The sequence below is a fragment of the Anguilla anguilla genome, chromosome 9, assembly GCF_013347855.1.
Source record: "Anguilla anguilla isolate fAngAng1 chromosome 9, fAngAng1.pri, whole genome shotgun sequence".
NCBI lineage: Eukaryota > Metazoa > Chordata > Actinopteri > Anguilliformes > Anguillidae > Anguilla > Anguilla anguilla.
The window spans coordinates 23,944,131-23,960,092 of NC_049209.1; the positions used below are offsets into that span (position 1 = coordinate 23,944,131).

At 46.3% G+C, this 15,962-nt stretch overlaps 1 protein-coding gene across 28 annotated transcripts in view; it reads right to left on the reverse strand.

Moving 5' to 3' along the window:
• dlg2 (discs, large homolog 2 (Drosophila)) overlaps positions 1-15,962 on the reverse strand; it is a 228,270-nt gene that overhangs the window by 153,843 nt on the left and 58,465 nt on the right. Inside the window, exon 1 of one of the 28 annotated variants that reach the window (XM_035432280.1) lies at positions 15,812-15,962. The exons of 24 other annotated variants lie outside the window; for them this stretch is intronic. In XM_035432280.1, the coding sequence (XP_035288171.1) occupies positions 15,812-15,838 (27 nt within the window). In that variant the 5' untranslated portion in view covers positions 15,839-15,962. Of the gene's footprint in view, positions 1-475; positions 649-15,811 lie in introns of those variants that run through there. 3 more of the 28 variants (XM_035432282.1, XM_035432274.1, XM_035432287.1) reach the window with 3 other exon arrangements.

The following is a 15,962-nucleotide window of genomic DNA, read 5'->3' on the forward strand; positions in this document are numbered from 1 at the left end:
GACCCGCGCCCGCGTTATCCGCCGCCTCAGCCGCGGCAACGGTGACCTTTAAGGCGAAACGTAATTAGGGGAAGCCAGCGGAACAGACCGCGGGGAAGGAGGCAGCGGTTAAGCATCTGCTTTAGAGGGAGGCTACCCTCCTCTTCTCATGCACTATGAAAGCAGCTATCCACAGCCAGTCGGATTTTCACACAGCCGAACTCCAGCTGGATAAATATACACAACTCGAGAGACAAGAGCAAGACAGACCCTGCACTGCATAATGATCAGCCTGGAAATGCATTAAGAGTTCCACTTTGTTCTCAGCAGCAGTCATGTTTCTTTCCCACACACACACACACACACACACACACACACACACACACACACCTCTCTGACTTTTCCTTCCTAGCGCCACAGCTAATTACACTGACACAGCCGCACACAGTATGAATGCCGTTACTCACACGCGCAGGCTCAGGCAGCAGCAGCCTACCTTGCATCCGAACATTAAGGACAGAGTGTTGTGGGAGCAGGCAACTTTGCAGTGGCACAGCATAGGGGAGAAGCAGTCGGGCCTTGTGGCAATAGGAGACATTCCATCCGCTCTCGCTCCGAGGGGAAGGGTCACCGCGCTGAGAGTCCGCCGCGCGCTCGGTCAAACAACCATGATGCTCCGCTCCCGTTCCCCCTCTCCCTCTCCCCTTCCTCACTCACTCATGCTCTCTCTCCCTCCCTCTCTCTCTCTCTACCCGTCTACTCTCTCGCTCACAAGCTCGCTCTTTCTCCCTCTCTCTCTCTCTTTCCGTTTCACTAGCCTAGACTCCCAGTGTTGTACTCCAGTTCTCTCTGACAAACACAGGCACACACATGCACGCACACACACAAACATCCATATACACACACACACACACACACACAAACACACATACATACAATGTCTCTTTATTCAGATGAAGAAACTTCACCCATTAAAATGATGAATATATAAACAACCCCATTCCCAATGACCCACCTCCCTTCCCCCAATCCCAACAGAGCAGAAAGACAGGTGGAGGGGTACTAGTGTGCAGTATTACAGAATGCATGTGGTATGGCCAGGCTGCAGCAGCAGCAGCAGCAGCAGTAGCAGCAGTAGCAGCAGTAGCAGCAGCAGACCCCAGCAGCAGCAGCAGCAGCAGCAGTAGCAGCAGCAGCAGCAGACCCCAGCAGCAGCAGCAGCAGCAGCAGCAGCAGCAGACCCCAGCAGTACAGGGGAAGCCCCGCTAATCTCCCTCAGAGCCAAGCCATCATGCTCAGTCTGCACTCAGGGCGCTAACGCTACGCTGGCTCATGAATGCGGACCCCTTTGCTTCCATCGGTGAGGCTGGGAGTGCCTTTCGATCTGAAAACGTAATCTATTAAACATACCGCATTAAGAGCTACGCATTAAGTGCCTCTTAATGTCACTGCTCTTACAAGCAGTCTTTAATTATCCAACTGCTCCATTTTCAATAAAAATTTGTTAAAATAAGGCAAAAAGGCTGAGAAGCAAAGCAATGCCAGGGTGCGCCCGGCTCAGAGGCACTCTGGGAGAGCGGAGGTGGCACTGCCTACCGGAGAGACTCCAAACGAGCGCCAGCCCGCGGGACCTGGACAGGAGCCCAGATAGTGATGGCAGGCTGCCCACACTCCGCCTGGCTGGATGGCGCTGGAGGGAGATGGGGCGGGGCGGGGCTGGGTGGGGGGGGGGTGTTGGTGTTTTAGGTGAGGAAGCGATTGGCAGCGCTGAACGAGGGGGACCCCGATAAGTACGCCGATGACGTCGGCCCCCCAACGTGAGGTGCCCTCAGCCACTACGTACGGACAGCGCGCGGGGGGGCAGTAAGGGCGGCTCTCGATTATGGCAGTGCTTCAGCCGCCCGCATACCGAGGGGGGGCAGGCCCTCAGGACGACCGCGGGGGGGGTGGGGGGGGACACACGTTGCGTTCAGGGACAACGCAGTGCAGTGTGTGGAAAACAGGAGCTCCTCAGAGATGGGGAGATGTGAATGGAAATCACAAACAAATATTTCCAGTGTTAGAATAACATGAAATCCTTTCTGGTGACAGGCGAGCAGGAGGGTCTTTGCAGAGGGGGAAAAAAAAAATCGCTGCTCAGGCTGTGCGTGCTTCATTACCCCTAAGACCCGCAGCGCACAGAGGGCGAGGGCTAGTGCAGTGTAGTGCAGATTAGCGTGCAGTAAAAGCAGGACCAGCGTAATTGTATTAGTAATGACCCCCGGGGTGTCGGCACCGAAGCTGGTGGTGCACATGAAAAGGGCTCCTGTGATTATCACACACACACACAGAGCTACACCGTTCACCATCTGAACCACATGCTAAGCTTTCATCGATCAGGGTGTCCTGACCATCTCAATATAAATTTTAATGTCTTAAAATGAGATTTCATTTGGTGCGCTCACAGCAAAGATCTGCATTGCTGTAAAAACCGTTCCCAGAGAAGGAGCCGTGTTCAGAGGAGTCAGTGAACTGATTTTTCTGTGAAGCTAAGAGGCTGCAGCCAGTGAAACGGTGGGGGGTGGGGGGGTGGACAATCCTTGAAAAAGTGTTTCACTTGATTTCGATCAGTTCCAATTCCTACTTGATTTCTGCTTGGGATTTTGTTGCGGCTGCTGCACACGGTTTTACAAATATAGCTGCAACAGTAAATCTTAAACAAATATTGTGTGTGCGTGCGTACGTGCATTTCCTTTTTACGACAGCAGTCTGTTTATCCCACCACTCCAAGGCTGCTGCCATTTACAAAGAATGGGTCAAGCTGCCAATCATCTCTCTCATAATATGCACCCAAGCTTACAAGACGCAAGCACGCACGCACGCACGCACGCACGCACGCACACGCCCACACACGCGCACGCACGCACACACACAGCAAATTGCATAACAGGGAATGAAGGCTAATGTACCAAACACAGTATCATAAGACCCATTTTCCAACCCTTATCAAGACTGATGATTAATTTAACCTACATCTGAAAGCACAGAAAAATAGCAGTAATACTACAACACAATTAAATATTAGAATGAAAAACTAAACATGATGATGAAAACATACGTACTTTCGTATATCTGTGTATTTGTTTAAGTATTAACATAAATAGAAAATAATAATTGAGTGTGCATAGATGTTGCATAAGTACAGAGTATTACCAAGTCCAGACTTAATTTGGGACTTCTCCGTCCTATATATAATTTATACAGCATGCAAGTAATTCAGCCAGAACTGCCTCATATATGCAATTGGCTACACACTGACAATTTCTTAACAAATAAATAATTTACGGCCAGCTACAGTCCTGTGATTCAGAAACATGATGCCTCCACTGCACATGTCATCTACAACCCTCATCATCAAAGGTTGTGGTTTTGTGTGTGGCCAGTAGAGGGTGGAATGTGACTGCAAGTCCATCACAACATCCTTAGAAGGTCCTTGGCCAGATTACTGATAAGATAATTGCTTCAATGAAAGAATTTCAGTTTTCTTGTAGGGTTGGAGTTATACACTGTAGGGGTAAAAAAAAAAAAAAAAAAAAGTGGCATCGATGCATAACCAAACCTGTGACCTACCATCTTTACTGTATCAAATATGACTGAAACCAGCCTTCTCTCAACTAACATCCTGTAATTATCACTGACATTTCTTAATATTAGCCTAAATGCTGGAGTGATATGTCCCCTCTCTTTTGATGAAAAAACGTAAACATGGCTATTCACAAGTGGTACGGGTCTTCACTGAGTCCCTGCTGCGTTTCCTTCGATTAGCAGAGAATGACAGAGAAACACTTTGAGAGTGAAACCCCTCAGAGAAACACTGTGGCTATGTGAGATAGGAACCCCCACAAACAGAGAGACCCCCAGAGAGAAACACCCAGATCTAATAGAGGTGCAAGTGTTGTGTTGTGTTGTGAGAAAATCATACCCAGAGGCCCAAAGGAATTCTTCAGAATTTTTACCGCAATTAATAATAACTAAAAGTATTTTAGAACCGACACATTTAATAGAATCATTTCAGAGATAGCCTGGTATACTGGGGGCAAAGGGGAACATCAACCACCTGAAAAAATTACACATCTCCCAAAAGTGATTTTAAACTAAACACAATACAGCTGTTGCCGATTCCTTATTTATGCATTATTCATGTCAGCTCACAGTTTAAGACCAGAGCTATACCCTCAGGTACTGTAGACCGCAAAAAGGGAAAGTATCCCATACAAAGGTTTATCCAGCATTTCTGTGTTATTTGGCTTTCATTCGGGCAAACAAAATGTCAAGCCTGCAGTAACAAAGAATGCATTAAGCCCAGCATTAATTTTTACAGTGAAATCTGTAAAATGAATTATTAAATACAGTCCAAATATTCGGCAACATTCAACATCAATTTCTCTGTGATAGTCAGTAATAATATAACATTTTTTACACCAAGTACCTATTCCAATATACATACGCTCACTGCCATTTCATTAGGTACACCAGCTCATTAATGCTAATCGCCTGGCTCTCCAAACAGTGAATCATGTGGCTGCAACTTAATATATAATGAATGCAGACATGGTGTCATCTCTGCTCATGCTGTGTGGTGCAACAGCTAAAGACTAGTGCTAAAGCTAAACAACTAAAGGACATTATAAAAACATTTCATTTCAGCTACAAACAGCATGACCTTGTCATGTTGGACATCTAAATATGGGGTCAAAAATCTATTCACAGGTACTTGGGAAAAAAAAAGTCTGAGTCTGTTCAGAAACTAATGGATCTGGCCCATAACATGTCACAAGGGTCATGTGACCTCACACAGCCTGAGTCAGAGACACTTCCTGCCCTTACTCACTGCCTGAAGAGCGGTGAGCTGACGAAACCCACACCTCCACACGTGTGAGACGCTTCAGTACTGTGATATACTTTCACAGATATACTTTCCATCTGCTAGATCAGATGTCAGAAGCAGTCACAGTAACTGAATATAGTAAGGCTGTTACATTTCTTTTTAATGAACCACTTACGTGATGTGATTAATATCACAGGCTTTATTAATCCATAAACTATCATTGATATAGCTGGGTACAGTGTAGAGTGATTTCCTTAATGTCATTACAAAAAGGAGGCATTAGAGGGATCTATTCTGAGAGCGAAACACAGGTGGCAATGAGGCATTTTCGTAAAGTTACTGGTTGATTCCAGTCTTTACATTCATAATGAACAACTATCACAGAGCAGGGTGATGAGCAGCTTCATAGGCTCTGGGAGACAGAGAGACCAGTAGGGGGCGGCAGCACTGAGCTCAGTATCGAGACTCACTGAGGTTGCCAAAGGACACCCTTCACCCCATGTTCAATGCTACATAGCCAGCAATTAATATAAATATATAAAGTGACATTATGAATAAGACCCCCTCCCCACGGCTGGAAAAAACAATACGGAACCTGGTCATCTTAGGGTGTGTCACTGCACTGGGAAATGCGCGCTGGATTCAAGTATGAGAATGATGGCAAAACTATTCAGCATCCTAAGAGCTCTGGGTCTATTCTCCTGCTCTCATGACTCAATTGTGTTCTTACTCTTTTATTTTATTTACTACTTACTTCCAAAAACTCTGACAACTACAGCCTGGTTCCAAGAACCTTTCATAAATCACACAATCAATCAATTTATTTTCAATGTCCCTGCTCAGAAATGTGTTTTAGAGCCAAGCTGTAGGTTATACTGATTCATGATTTAAAAAAACAAACTATTTACGCAGTCTAAAGTTATAAGCCACGTTAAGCCATGTCCAATACAGTTGCTAATACAGTTTTCATGCATGCAAATCATTTTTGACAGCATGAAGTCCTTCACTTTCGTTCTGCTGCATCTAGATGGACAGCGTACATAACGCAAAGCTCATGGCAACACCTTGCTTGCTGTGCCAACTGTAGTTAAATATATCACTGTCCTTAAAGCAGCGCGCACTTACATTTTCTAAACGAGATCTTTGCATAAATGTTTCTGAGCATTCATTTTGCATATTCTAAAGCATTTTGAAAGCATTGTGGCTGCAACCTGGAACTTCCTGTGTACAGAACATAACCAGCATGAACCGGTATCTACATGGAACATGTCATAAACACACCCCACACAACAGACTAGCATTAATCAGCTTGCGCCGAGCGGGTGTTGTCGCTGAGTGTTCCCCGCGAGAGGCGTTTCTCCTCGAGGTGCGTCACCCCCAGCGCCCCCCCTCCTCCACCAGCGAAAAGCAGATTATGCCTTCAGTCCCTCCGTCATGTGAGGCCCAGGGTCCTGATGGGGCAGCGTACAGACAGGCAGCAACAGGGAGCACTAGGGGCCCTATTAAATAAAGGTTGTGATGTCACCAGAGAAAACCAGCTCACAGCCCAAAGCGCATTTCAAACCAAGTTGTTTGGCTGTTATAATGAGAGTATTTCTCCCATTTGGGAGAAGATGCAATGCCACACACGCACACACAGACACGCAAACACACACCCAGCCACACAGATACACATACACGCACACACTTTCGAGTTGTTGCTTCAGGAAGATTCTCAGCCCTCACAGTGCAGAAAAAAACCAAAACAGAGTGTATTAATTACACTACGCTGTCGAGTCTTGGCACGGGCAAGCTACACTTTTCATCTGTCGTTTCTGGCTTGCTGAATTGAACATAGAATATCGGTTTTCTTATTTATCAAAAATGACACACCCTGAGGTCCTGGGTATCTCATGAAGAAACCAACCCGTCACCCACAGTTCTCTCTCAGGTCATCAGAGAAGGATATTTTGTGCATGTCCAAAAAAAAAAAGCTAACAGGCTAAGGTCTGCACAGCTTTTGATTTACAGGCTCCACTAATATGCAACGTGCTGCCAGAAAACATTTGGGCAGCCTCCCCTGCGATTCTTCATTTTCTCTGTCATGACATGTACATTATTGTTAGTTATGTTACTTTGTGGTTGGCTAGCTCTCTGCTTTTAAAACAAAACAAAAATACATATATTTTTTATATTGCATTCTTGCTGTGATTTTTGTACTATGCGATTCAAGCATACTGTTCTAAAGTTCTAGATAGAAAAGTTTACTGATTATTTATTCAATCGCCTTCACGCCATTTCGTGTACAATGTACTGGTAGCGTTTGTATCACACAGAGCCCCATTACTGCGCTTAAGATACTGGCCTGGAGTTTGGCTGCAGCTTGCTGACCTGCATTCTTCTCAGCTCAACTTGGGGGGCCCTCTCCCACAACGGCCAATTACATAACCTCCGCCGGGCCCCCTCCTCCTGCCAGTGCGAATCAAAGGCCCGAACCCGTCGGCCAATGAGCAACTCCGACAGAAATGATAATTAATCAATCCAACTAATGCTAGGCAGCCTAAGACATAAAAAAACAGCGAACTTGGCCGGTACCTTCAGCCACTGCGATGCTCACATTGCCAGCCAATCTCACAAAGCATATTGTGAAATGGAAGGCTAATGACGATGTAACTGAAGGAGGAGTAACTGCCCAGACGACGCGTTAGATTAAGAGGCGGGCGGGTTAAGTAAGAGTGGCTTCGGCCACATCTCATGTTCAATTTATGGGCGGAGTGCCGAGTGAGACAATTTGTGAGAAATATTCAAGAGCTCTCATTAAGGGCCAAGGTAAAAGGCATGTTAATTATTCATCCCACCTTCAAAGGACGTCACTTAAACATCACCCTTTTTTAAAGGAGCCCCCACAAACTGCAGTCCCCATAAGACAAACCCCGACAAATCTAAATCACAATGCAATGTAAGGGCAACAGTAGCCACTTTATAACATATTTTGAATGTTTAGCCCTAAATGCAGTTTCAAATCGATTCTAGGAAATAATGTGACTAACAGGCACTGCAGCTTATTACAAAGTAAAATGAAGCATCTCACTATGACTCACTATAGAAGGCACGGGCAGGGTGCTCTATATGTGCATGGGTAATGCTGTGTTTGCATGGATCCCGGGAAACAGTAGGTGGTAAACCGGTTGACATTTTATGGGGACAAGAGCACAACAGTAGAGAATGAGAATGCTGTGGACTGCAACGGCAAACGTCACGTGCCAGTGAAATTAAAAATGATTTAACTTTTTACCGTTATATTGACCGGAATTCCAAACCGGATGTGGCACAATGCAAATTCATTTTGTTCCCTTGTCTCCTAACATAGATAAAAGAGCTATATCAAGCGCAAACATCCTTTTCCTATCCATGTTGGAAAAGGCCTGTATTATAGGACAATTGCCATAGCAACGTATATGTTATTTGCCGTTTTTTTCTCCCTGTACCGTCGCAAAAGTTCCGGCATCCATTTGAACGCAGCATAAGGCTGGCCTCGTCAGCAGGTACTGAAAAGACTGACCCAGAACGGGGTGCGGTCTGCCAGTGCAGCACCTCGCCGATGCTTGTTTTTGGAACAGCTGTTATGTATGATGGGGATACTGTGTAGACCGAGGTGCTGGAGTCTGGTAAAGCCAGGTACTGCAAGTCCAGAATTTGGAAGGCGTCAGAGGCTTAACGTGCTTCAGACAGATCTAATCTGTGAAAGAGAAATTAATAACAATATTCCATAGCAAGAAAAATGTTCCTAAATGTTACTTCTCCTTTTTCTCGTAGCACTGCTGATCCTACTGGACCCATCTGAGTGCACGTGTACAGTTCCTTCAGTGAGGCACTCAGCATAAAAGCCTCTTGTAAACTGAACGTAATGTAGTAACGATTTTCCGCCCGATAAGAACTGCTTCCGACAGAGATGCGCTTTCTCTTTCAGGGTGTCCAATACAGGTGCTCACCGGCTCCAACCCCGCTGCGCACGGTGCGCGATGCCTTCTGCAGGCACCGGTACCTCTGCGCCGCATCGGAAAGGGGCCGCGGTACGCAAGGCGCCGTCCCCGCATTAGGGCGGGAGATCATTTTTAATGAGCCGATAAATAAATCAGGCGGCGAAGGGAGGGGAACCGCAGCGGCTCCAGTCGGCACGCTGCCCGACGCGCTGCAGTGCGTTGGCGGCTCTCTCTCCTCTTTGAAAAACGCAGCCCACGGGCGAGGAGCGAGGGGGGGGGGGAGCTGAAGCAGGAGGCGGCGGCGGATGTGCGTGTGGCAGAGTGCGAGGCTTTTTAAGAATGCAGAAACCATCCTTTCAGAACAAGGTCAAACAACGGATTGCGATACGCAACTTAAGGGTCCTGCCGTTCAGACAATTCACCCCACACCAATGTACATTTGGTGAACATGCATGAGTTTTAGTTTTACAGTAAGTACACAAAGCAGGGTCTGCCTGCTGTAAAAGCCCAGCATATAGCATTAATATAAATAGCATTCATATATACCGTATTAATAATCTACTGTACTTTTTAAGTGAGAATGGTAACACCCTTCCAGGTTCTTTGCATTGAGAGGATGCAGGGCTACGCTACACCCTGCTGGCATCTGTTCAGTCAAACCGCAGAGCACCTCCGCCCAACGCTGAGTGACACAATTTAAAGCCGGTGTTCGGCTTGTCCTTTTTTTCTGCCCCTGCGTTACCTCACCTACCATTTTCCAGCACCCACTGTTGTATTGTGAGAAATAAAAAAGGCTATTGACAAAATGCGCCGCAGCTCGAAAGAAACACTGACCGATTGAAAGGCACTTTCCTGCGGTGCCACAGTGTAGACGGAGGAATGGGAACCCTCCACTGACTGCAGTATTTTACTGTATTTTCACTCCATCTGCCCATGCTCCTGTCAGGCAACCAACCTGACTCACAACACAAGTGGATGAACTGGAGCTCATTCCTACCAGCTCCGCGATACTGAGGCAGGAGTGCCATTCTGCAGTGGCCAGCATTAACCACTCAACAGTACCATTAACCAATAGCCAGCGTCCTGACAGATGTAAATAAAGGCTCGGCTGGATTACATTACCAGGACTCCAGATCACCAGCAGAGGTGAACAGAACATTTGGGCAAGTCCAGTATTGAGGGAAGAAAGGCCGATTGTGAAAATTCAGGGGAGAGAGAAAAGTCTTCCCCACACGTGAGCTCCTCCCTGCAGACAGAATCTCGTGTCCAAAGAGGAGGCCGAACGGCCTGCTAATAACTAAACTGAAATTATAATAAAACATGAACAGAAATCATGAAAATATAGGTTGCAGGGTAAATGACTATTCAATTTTAAATAAAAAATAATTGAAAACCATTTCACTAGCAAATATACAGTAAATAAACAAAAGGACAACCTTGACTTGGTAGGCTCAATGGACGAAGGTGGCAGACCAAAGCTTGAACGCTGCCCGGTGCTGCTTTAAGCAACATACACACTGAAACAAGCCTCGGTTTGTATTTGTAGTTTACAACAGCTTCTAGGTTGAAAAGGCCAAAACACCATTCATGTCGATGTGACATAATGCCATGTAATTCTAAAAGCATTCAGTCATACGTTATATGTAACTGCTTTGGGGGATGAGATTAAACACAGGGAGATTTGTTTTGCAGGCTGTTACTGACACACAGAACTCTAGATGTCTCTCCATTGTAGCCGGTTGTAAGGAAGGAAAACAGACTGGGGAAAAGATAGGAACAAGGAAAAACTTAGCTAGCCAGAAGGAATGGTTAACAGGCAGTTATTATGGCAAATTATGTGTATATACAAGCTTAAATACTAGGAGCAGCAATCGACGTAAACCCAAAATGGCACGTTATCTAGCTAGATGGTCTGTATCAATTAAAAGTAAGTTTACATGCAGTAAAAAAAAATATACAGATCCAACTAACCAGAGCAACAGATAGGGAGCGACTGGGAAACTGTGTACGGTCCCAGGCCAAAGGGGGAGCAACTATTTTTAATTTGTTAAACAATATATTGGGGGGCCCTCCAAATATGTGTTTTCTTGGGCCTGAGATTTCAAAGCTGCGGCCCAGCAAATAACATGTACTGGGATAATACTGTTGACTTTAAGTGCCAAACTGCAGCACTAAAACTGTTCATCACTATTCATAGCCACTTCTGGGCTAAACATCCAAAACCACCACTCAGGTCAACATGACATGTTGTGTGATTCTAATAAGATTCTAATTTCACACTTCGCAAACTGATACTAAACCTTTATAAAGTTAAAACAGCAATGTTTAGTTTTATTCACTGAAGTGTTGACTGTTTCACATCGAACAGAAGCCCTTACTTCAAGTAGTGCATTATAATCTACTGAAAAGTACAAAGGAATTCAAGGTTCTCCTAATTCACAAGGCTTTAAATGGTCTTGCTCGATACCTTAGTGGACTACTTACCCTTTACTCTCCACCACGACTATTCTGTTCACAAGATGCTGGCTATTTGTAAGTTTCAAGAATAACTAAAATTACAATGGAAGGTAGGGCCTTATCCTAAAGTGCTCCTGTTTTATGAAATAATCTCCCTTTACATGTCTGGGCTTCAGACACACACTGATTTTTAAGCGTAGGCTAAAAACCTTTAGTCTGTTTAGTCAATCCATAAATAACAGATGTGTGGGAAAGGTGGACCATAGAACAGTCTGATGAGCTGAGCATGCTGGTCTGCTGTTCTGTGCTGTGTTCGGGTACTGTCCATCAAGGATCACTCGGGGTTGTGAACACCCCATTTCTGATTCCTGATCTGCATATTCATACAGCCTTCATTTTTTGGCTTGGATTTTCTATTTTACCAGCTAGATGGTATCTCAAGCGTTAAGCTGCCGAATCACTCTGTCCGTTTTCTCAGAATGTTCCCCAGTGTCTGCATTTCACCATTTAGCTCATCTTTAACTGTTGACACTGGGCCAGCCAGCAGAAGATGGACTCCCCCTCCATGTCTGGGTTCTTCCCAAGATTTTTTCCCACTGGTGATTTGTCTCTTGCCATTGAGTGCTTTTTTGTTCCCAAAGGGGAGATTTTTTTTCTTCACCTGCAAGATTTCTGGGGGTTCAGGCTTGGTCTTGACTAATGTGCCCCTAATTTCCTGTCTGTAAAGCATCTTCGAGACTTTTGTCTCTGCAAAAAGACCTATACCAATAAAATAGAATTTAACTGAATCGAATGAAAAGAACTCTGATAAAGGCCTGGGTTGCTTTTCACAAGAAAAATTGCATTAGCATGTAGACCCATCCTTTCTACAAAGAAACAATGCTAAAAATATTCTTGCTGATCAAATGCAGCTGTTCATTGGTCCATGTTCCAACAAAATTTAAATTAATTACAACCTTGGAACCACACTGTGCACTCCAAAATATTACCACTACAAGCATAAAGAAAAAAAACAATTGTTAAGAACATAGATTAGATACATTTAGTGTAGTGGTTTTGTTTTACTAATTAGATCTTCTTGTTGGTAACATGTGAATGCTTAACTCCTCTCCATCTAAAAGTGATTGTATCTTCACTCATTTCCACATTTGTCTAAACCAATCATAAAAAGGTTGCTATTATCATCCAGCAGATAATATCTGTCAGATTGTAGGAAAACACCAGAAATCATCTCATGGGCCAGTGACATTGCACCTCAAGACAAACCACTGAGAGGGTTCCAGAAAGTTCCTGCTGCAAACTGCAGGCTCAGCAGCAAGGCTCTCTGTGAAAGGACGTCCAACAGCATGGAGACCATGCCAAAGCCCTCAGCTCTGAGCAGCAAGCAGAAGGGTACACAGTGGGTGCCAACACAGGTTAAACTGCAAAATTATACACGAGGAAAAGTGTGACATTTTGCTACTAAATATAATTACACTGTCATGTGTAACGGTCTTTAGTCAACGACCTCAAACATGAGGACTAGTGACCCGTTTCTCAAAATGGAAATTGGTGAATCCCTATTGTGTGTGTTTTTGGACATGCCCGCACACCTTCACACAGATGCTGCATGAGAGGAACAGGAAGTGCAAGGCTTCCTTTACATTGGAGAGGGGGCTCTATGGAATCACTTTAGCCTGATTAAGAATACTACTTGGACAGACTGCCACAATGAACCCTTACTCAAATCCAGAAAGGAAAAGAAGCAGTTTTGATAGAAAAGTCAAGACAACTGCCCTTCAATAAAGGTTCTCCTGTAGTTTCTAGTAAACTCCCAGTCAGAAGATAAAAAAAAACAAAACTTTAAGACTATCTTTAAGAGTTGCAATGGAATAAATCAGAGAAAGAGAAAAGGATAGGGCTAACAATATTTCATTAAGGACCTATCGAACGATATCCTACACTTCCTTGATGGAGTCTTAAGCAGACACTTGGCACCAGGTAGCATATTCACCGGCCACAGATAAAGTCAGTGGGATGGAGGGAGGATGGGCGTGTTCTGCACCAATCGCTTAGTCAGCCAAATCATGATGAAATCTGCACCACTGCGGTTTAAAGAATTGATGATTCAGGAGGATGAATGAGACTTGCCGTAAGAAACAACGTTCCCAGGGCAGACTCGGGCTTTTCCATGAAAGCTCTCAGGCTGAGAGGACCTGTGCCGTGATGTTTATGGAGGAAAACATCACCGAAGAAAAGTTCACGGGGACTTGGCCAGATGTCTTGTCAGCGCTGAAGTGGCTTGTGGACTACACGCGCTTTTCTGCCTGATGTACCGTCCGAGGAGCGGTACGCTTGACGACGTCAAAGACGACTCAGTCGAGTGAACTGACGGAGAAATCCCTCTACAGGCAGCGGCCACATCGGTTGGCGCTGCCAGTAAATGAAATGTGAATAATTTAATCATCAAAACTTCTCAGTGAAATAAATACCTCAAGGAGCAACAGGCTAGCTTAAATCCCCTATTACACCCACGTATGCGCAGTGACATAAAAACAAGAGCAATTACCTTTTCATTTATTGTGTTGGTCACTGAGCCTGAGTCAGAACATTGCTTACATGCCACTCCCTCGTTGATGTAGGCCACAGACCCTGCTCAGGACTATGGGATAACAACAGACATTGTGTCTCCTGAACAAGATCAGTTTCACGGGCTGAGCAATCCCGACGGGGCCCGACCCCTCCGCAATGTGGACACTACACAGATCTCCCCATAATGAGCGGCCCCTCCTAAATAAGGAAGTACAGCGGGCTAAAAGAAAGAAAGAGTTCACGGGCTTCTTAAATGTGTTTTATTATATACTGAGCTCAGCTTTCTCAAGTCTTTCTATGGAGTGTCCTTTCCAAAGCCGCCCTTTCCAAAGAACGCTCTCCCGCGGGGATTGGTCGAATCAGCTGAGGGGCGGAGTGCTAGCCACGGCAAACTTTAAGGAGCGCAGCTGCGCTAACAAGTCTGTGAGAGGCAGAATGAGTAACACGCCCCCTGGACGCAGGCCCCACCCACAGGGGGGAAGGCGGAGAAAGGTCAGCGCAAATGTCATTACCACACCCCGCACCTGGAACTCAGGACAACAGCATGCTCCGTCCCACTAACCACCATTAACAAATGAACTACCGCTGTGATCAAATTAGCACTGTGCTGACACCGGCGAGGGCCGTGCTCAGCCTGTTCAACTGCACACTTTCCCTGGGATTCACTTCCAAACACTGCTGAACTTTTCTACAAAGCGTTTCTGAGCTTCAGGTACATACAGGCTGTTCTAACTATAATCTAAAGTACATTTCAAACTCTTTGTCAGCAAAATTCCCATGAATCCTTTTGACAGTCAAAGTTTTCTTTTGTTTTTCACGAGTCAGAAAACCGTCGCAGGGCAGCGTGTGACTGAGAGTCCTCCCCCAGCGCAGATGTCACTGTCAGCTGACCTGTTTGACTCATGGGAGTACGGGGGTTGGGAGAAAAGCACTGTGAGGGAGTCAGAGAGAGAAACCTGGCTTCTGTCTGTGAGGAGAGTCTGTGTTTACTTATCTCTGCACCGAGTGAAAGAGTAACACGAGCCGCCTTTCCTGTCTACGATTGGCCCACGGGACGCTGGCGGCGAAACATGAGAGGGCTTCCCTTAACAAAGGCCACATTCTGGGCAGGCAGGGAAGAATGCGCGGGGCTTGCTGATTGTTAGTGTGTGTGTGTGTGGGGGGGCGGGGGGGGGAGTCTAGCGGAGCCCATCCATCGTGACCCCCCCCCCCCCCCCCCCCCCCCCCAACTGCTGCTTCCTCTGTGTCCTGCGTGTGCGAGAGGCTGCCAGGGTTCCTCCACGCACCCCTTAAAGTGGCCCCCGCTGTGACTGCCTGTCAGGGCTTCGACATGAACAGCACCCCCCCACCCCCAACGCCCCCCTCCCCAACCGCAGCCCTGCGCTGGTCCCATCGGATCATCAGCAACAACGCGCTCCTCTTCCCCCCAACGCATCTCCTCCCTGCACCCGCGTCCTGCAGCTGACAGCAATTCCCAGGATTAAAACTTCACACAAGTCGACCGTGCGGCACCGGTGCAAACTTCAGCAAACGCGGTCTCGTGTGATTGCATGCAGCATGAACTTCTCTCAGTGTTTAACTGGAGTTTTTACAAGCGCATCACATTCAGCAAACTCAGACTGTTTTTTTGGCAAGAAAGAGAGAGAGATTGAAAAAGTGTGTGTGTGTGTGTGTGTGTCTTTCAGGGAGCGAAAGAAAAAGAGAGAGTGAGAGAAAGGGAGTGTGAGTGCAGGCAGAAACACGTTTGCTGCATTGCTCTTCTTCTGAGTTCTACAGAACCTCACAGAGGGTGGTTGCTAAGAGAAACGGACCCGGCTCGCCCCCGTCCCACAGCCGACGGTGAGGAAAAGCGTCCGGCGGAACCCGGTAAAACCCGGTAAAACCGGGGCTCGGCCGGAGCCAAAAAGCCGGCTCTGCGACTCCACTTATCCCCCAAGTCCGAAGCGCTCTCATAATTTATTGAGTGCGATCTTACCTCAGCGCTGCTTCCCCCGTCCTGCATGGCTCTGCTCTCTGTGTCTCTGTGTCTCTCTGTGCCTCTGTGGCTGGGTCTGCGCGATGCTGGCTGTTTATGGAGGCGCTGCCCTCCCCCTGCCTGGCCGCTGCGGAGTGCTCTGCTCGCTGCG